The sequence below is a fragment of the Oryx dammah genome, unplaced genomic scaffold (assembly GCF_014754425.2).
Source record: "Oryx dammah isolate SB20612 unplaced genomic scaffold, SCBI_Odam_1.1 HiC_scaffold_4, whole genome shotgun sequence".
Lineage (NCBI taxonomy): Eukaryota > Metazoa > Chordata > Mammalia > Artiodactyla > Bovidae > Oryx > Oryx dammah.
This window is the reverse complement of record NW_024070188.1, coordinates 90,519,431-90,525,430: the sequence shown is the minus strand read 5'-3', so window position 1 is coordinate 90,525,430 and position 6,000 is coordinate 90,519,431. Positions and strand designations below refer to the sequence as shown.

At 45.9% G+C, this 6,000-nt stretch overlaps 1 protein-coding gene across 5 annotated transcripts in view; it reads right to left on the bottom strand.

Annotated features, from left to right (window-relative positions):
- FAM120B (family with sequence similarity 120B) overlaps positions 1-6,000 on the bottom strand; it is a 65,742-nt gene that overhangs the window by 22,743 nt on the left and 36,999 nt on the right. For all 5 annotated transcript variants that reach the window (XM_040239096.1, XM_040239094.1, XM_040239095.1 and 2 more), the window contains one exon: positions 3,193-3,365. In XM_040239096.1, the coding sequence (XP_040095030.1) occupies positions 3,193-3,365 (173 nt within the window). The remainder of the gene's footprint in view (positions 1-3,192; positions 3,366-6,000) is intronic.

Here is a 6,000-nt window from a genome sequence, read left to right as displayed (position 1 = left end):
GAGCATACACACACATGCACACACCCAGGACAGCAGAGCACACACACTTTCATACACACACACACCAAGGAGAGAAGAGACACCCTTGGAGGTGGGCAGGGTCTTTTCTCCCCCCATCCACAGTCCCTGGTGTATAAATCTCCATGTCAACCAGAGCCTGGTACTCATGAGCAAAGCAGAACGCTCCAGAATGCCTGTGGGAAGCCTGAGCTATAGCCAAATCTGAGCCTTGGAGCAATGTAGGTCATCAAGAGTTAACACAAATTTCCAGAGCTGACAATTGCGGGGTTTTGCAGACAGAAAGCACCCACAGCTAGCCTGAGCTAGGGTGATCAGAGCTGGGACAAGCATGAGCTTGCGAGCCCCAGATGTCAACCGTGTCTCTGCATTCCCATTTATAAGAAACCAGGATTCCCCAAATATGTATCTCCTCCCATCCTTTGTGAAATCAAAAAGTCCAACCAAAGTGTGAGTGAGAAGCAAGGAGAGACAAGGACACAGAGAGACAGAGCCTGGGAATGAGGGAGCGGAGCACACAGATGGGTGGGGCCCGGTCACACCAGCACCTCCACGCCCTCCTCACAGGGTCAGGGGCTCAGCCACCAAATGCTGCACTGATCCCATCACCATCCATCCCCACCTTTACTCCAACTTTATACAAAGCTGCCTTTGTATAAATGAAGCTATAATTATGTTGCAGAAAAAGCAAGAAATCTACAAATGCTCAGCACTTATGACCAAGAAAAAAGATCTCAACCTACAAAAGCAAGACCAAGGATTTAAACTCATAAGCCCTCACCTCTCTCTTAGACAGGTTTGTTGGCATATAGTTAGTTCTACTTCTTGCCATTAGCATCTTTTGCAGAAAGCTGATTTTAAAAAAACAGCCTACAAAAAAAGAATCACTCTTGGACTTCCCTGGTAATCCAGTGGTTAAGACTCTGTGCTATCCGCAGGGGACATGGGTTTGATCCCTGGTTGGGGAGCTAAGATCCTGCATGCCAACAATGCAGCCAAAAAAAAAAAAACTTTTATTGTACTCTTTCAGTTTATCGATTTCATACTTTTTCAGCTTATCGATTTCATACTCTGCAACCATCTTTGAAATTAGCAAATCTACGCTTACTCCTTGGCAGGAAAGTTATGACCAACCTAGACAGCTTATTAGAAAGCAGACGCTACTTTGCTAACAAAGGTCCATCTAGTCAAAGCTATGGTTTTTCCAGTAGTGATGTTATGGATGTGAGAGTTGGAGCATAAAGAAAGCTGAATGCCAAAGGACTGATGCTTTTGAACTGTGGTGTTGGAGAAGACTCCTGAGAGTCCCTTGGGCTGCAAGGAGATCCAACCAGTCCATCCCAAAGGAGATCAGTCCTGGGTGCTCATTGGAAGGACTGATGTTGAAGCTGAAGCTCATACCTTGGCCACCTCATGCGAAGAGCTGATTCATTGGAAAAGACCCTGATGCTGGGAAAGATTGAGGGCGGGAGGAGAAGGGGGCGACAGAGGATGAGATGGTTGGATGGCATCACCGACTCAATGGACATGGGTTTGGGTAAACTCCAGGAGTTGGTGATGGACAGGGAGGCCTGGCGTGCTGCAGTCCAGAAGGTCACAAAGAGACAGGACTGAGCGACTGAACTGAACTCACTGATAGCATATCAGAGGAGACAAGATTCTTAGTAATACCAATTTTTTTTAAAACTTCACATAGTGGAGATTATCGGAGAAGGCGATGGCACCCCACTCCAGTACTCTTGCCTGGAAAATCCCATGGATGGAGGAGCCTGGTAGGCTGCAGTCCATGGGGTCGCTAGGAGTCAGACACGATGAGCGACTTCACTTTCACTTTTCACTTTTATGCATTGGAGAAGGAAATGGCAACCCACTCCAGCGTTCTTGCCTGGAGAATCCCAGGGACGGGGAAGCCGGGTGGGCTGCCGTCTATAGGGTCACAGAGTCAGACACGACTGAAGCGACTTAGCAGCAGCATACACAAGTATACTATTTAGCCTTATTAATCTAAGAAGATTATAGTTATTAATCTAAACAGAGAATAGTCATCCTTATGGATAACAACACAGTACAGTACCTTTAATTTAAGGGATAACACTGATGCACTGATTTGTTTGAATGTATCCTTTAAAGTCAACCAACAATGAGTCTACCTCATGCTGATTTATACTAAAAAGATTTCATTTAAAAGGTAATTACTAGTAGTAAGAAGGTAAAAGTGGAAATTTTCCTTCTGATACTTGTCTAGCCTCAGGTTTATATAAATACATGAGATGTAAAGTGGCTATTCTGTGATTTGGGGTATTTTCCTTCTGGAAGTGGATTTTCATCGACAACGGTCACTTGCACAGCTGACAAGAGAGCAGAGCTGTGCCAACTGACTACGAATGGGCTCAAGGACCTCTCCTGCTGGAAAAAGAAATGCAAAATGTAGTCCTAAGAGTGCTAACACAAGGCTATCCAAGGATACATCCATATCCAAATATCAGTATCCATGTATTCACACACAGTCCTGAGAAGAAAGCCGATTATTCTCCTGGAGGAGGAAACTCAGCTGCTGGCCATCGACCAGCTCCCGACCCCCAGTGTCCACCTCGGCCGCCTGCAGACTCACAAACATGGGAAAGAGGGCACTGACTGATAATACATGCACGCAGAGTTAGTAAAAGTAGCAAAAGAAATGCATTTCTCATTTAAACATTAGATAATCCTGCGATCATTTACCGATTTATCCTTTGCTGAGTCTGGTGCAAATAAAGGAAAGTTCTACTCAAAACAAAAGTTCGTCCTGGTGCATGTGAAACCAGTGAGGAGGTAGTAAAATTGAAACTCACTAAGGGTGGTCTAACTACCCCATGTTTGTGGTAACTACCATCCAAACGGGGACACAGGACAGCCCACGCTCTACAAAGCTGAGCAAAGTGCACCGTGGCCTGGACCTGTCAGACACCTCAAGCTTCTATCACAGGGAGGTGCAGAGCCCACTTCTATGCCGGCAGCCGACAAGGCTCCTCAAATGTACAGCCCCACAGAGACCTCACTTTTTATGAAACAGACACTGGGCAGAGATGGGACAGGGGACCAGTCCTCAGCAACACCCCAGACCGCCATACCCCCCAAAAGTCAAGGGCCAGAAGCGAGGGGTGAGTGCAGCAGCCACGGCAGGAGTGAGGTTACCTGCACGAACAGGTAGACCAGGAGGCAGCACAGCGCCTGGAAGGGGCGCTCAACTGCCTGCAGTTCTTCTCGTGAGGATGAAAGGTCAAAGCAGGCCAGGAGTGTGTCCAAGCGCTGGGCCTGGATTCCTGGCTCTTGGCTCAGCCACAGTTGTCTCAAACTAGGCGTTCCCCCTAGTTAAAAAAAAAAAAAGTCCATTTACCATTACTGTTTGTACTAGCAAGTTATAAGACGCTTCTCAGAAACAAAGTAAAGAAATAAAGGGCACTGACCTCTTTCCTTGCTGACTTCCTTGGGCTTTTACACTTAAAGCAACTGGAAAGTACACATTAACAGAACTTCCTGGTTTCAACAAGCAGAAATCCTAAAAGGTCAGCATGTATGTATTTCATTGAAAACATTCCTCTTTCTTTAAATGGCTATACTGTGCGGGAAAGGGGGGGCTTTCTCCTCCTGTGCTCAGCTGTGCTGTCCAAGGGAGTGAGACAGACACGACTGTGAGGGGTGCTTGGCAAAAACACCACTGGTCTGCTCTGGTAGTTGGCTCTCTTATTTCCCTGGACTAGTGGTTTTCAAAGTACACTGTGCAAAAGAAACAGCTGCCAAAATTGTGTCAGATACATTTCCCTGGGTTTTATATGCAGAAATTATGAATGAATGATTTTCACATTTTTAAATAGTCAAAAACAGCAAAATGAAAACATTTCACAGTCTGAGAAAATTGCATGAGTCTGCCAGAAAGGATCCAGGGTGGCCCCCACACTTCACCCAGAGTTCCACGGGCAGCTGAGACTTCGCCTATAGGTCCCAACTGCATTGCTCCTGAAACATAGCAGCTTCAAAAGTCAAAGTATGTCCTTATTTGGCAAAGGCTTCTGTGTGAATTCATGGACAGGGAAGTCTCAAGAGCTTCTCAGAAATGAGCAAGCCCCAAGAGTGCTGCCCAGAGGGACAGGGAAGGAGGTGATTTCTGTGAATGACAACTTGTTTCATTTTATAAAACAGTCGTCTAAGAGGATCTGCAAGGTGCTAGTGAGTCACATTTCTAAACAGCCAAGAAATACTAAGCTTACTCTTGGATTCTTGAATGCTTTAAAAATCGTTCCAGATGGACAAACTACCAAGTAGATGTGTGAATCAGCTTTCTGAGGTTTATAAAATAAGGATATGCTTAAAATGACCAAAAAGAGGCTCTGCGAAGACAGAAAAATTCACCAAATGTTGCCTAAAGAAGAATAACCAGTTTGGGAGATAAAAAGCTATGTCAGACGCTTGCCTGCTGTGTGGTCCAAAACTTGCAGCACAAAATGCAGCCTGTCAGTAAGGGAGGCGGCTGAGGATGACGGACAGACGCAGGGACCCTGTGAGTGAGGGAGGCGGCTGAGGATGACGGACAGACGCAGGGACCCTGTGAGTGAGGGAGGCAGCTAAGGATGACGGACAGACGCAGGAACCCTGTGAGTGAGGGAGGCGGCTGAAGATGACGGACAGACGCAGGGACCCTGTCAATGAGGGAGGCGGCTGAGGATGACGGACAGACGCAGGGACCCTGTGAGTGAGGGAGGCGGCTGAGGATGACGCAGACGCAGGGACCCTGTGAGGGACAGGTTGGGGGAAAGGAAGCCAAATTTCAAGGTACACCCTTCCGAGGGCCTGCGGAAGGCGAGGATCAAGCTGCAGGAGTCCACTGCTCTTGACACCTAACTGTCAGGGTGCTGGAAAACCACGAGACAGGCACCTGGATGATCCAGCTTCCAAATGAGTCTACAATAAAAACCATCCGGCGTTTTTATTCATGGATATAGAGAAGATTTATCTATAAAAATCCTATCATTTTGTTTCGTTAATAACATAAATGTGAACAGTCATTCATCCCAATCACCCGCAACCACCTCCAGGGTTCTCGCGACGGCAGATGCACAGTCGGCCTCTGTGGGTGGGCGGGGCTCCCGCTCCTGCTGGAAGCACAGGCCCCGTGTGCAGTCCCAATGTGCAACACGCACACACCTGCAGCTCAGCAGTGCCAAGGAGCACGTGCCCACAAGCCTCAGAAGCAGTCTCTCCAACAACTGAGTGAACTTTAGAGCTGATTAAAACCTTATACTGAGTGGCCTCTAAAATTAACTCATAATATAATAAATGAAAGGCCAAATATTCCCTTTCTACATTATTTCTGGAACGATACTATAAAATGAAAAGTACATATATATATTAAAACATTTCTGGGAAATGATTTTGGGTATTCTTTAAAAGTACTTCTTGCTGTAAAATGTCTCAATTCATTCTTAAATTGTTTTTGTGATAAGCACCTTTAGGTTTGAAATACTAAAATACTAATATTTAGGTTTGAGTATATCACTTACCAACTGAGAGAATTAGGAAATATTCCCTCAGCTTCTTTCCTCATACAATTCCACTTATAAGAAATACGTTTCACAGGGTTTCTTATCTGGTAAATTACAGGCTTGAGTGACAGAACACAACAGTGACTTGAGAGAATCTAAAGCAGGTAAAAGTGGAATATTAGAATTTTGGAGAAGTATTTGTTTGTGGACCAGTGAGAAAGGCCACTCAGATAAGCCCGAAACTCTGTCCTCTCTCTGAGCGTCTGTGTGTGGAGCCCTGTCTCCTACAGTCGGACGTGCTTGGCCTTCTTCAAACACTAAGAGCCCACAGGGAGACTTTACTTCAACTAATGTTTAGGAGAACCCTGTTTTCTCCTCTCCTCCCACTATGTGTTTTACGATATGGCCCTTGAAAAAAACTTATTTTTACAGTTGAACACTTTCCTTCACCTCCTCTTCCCAG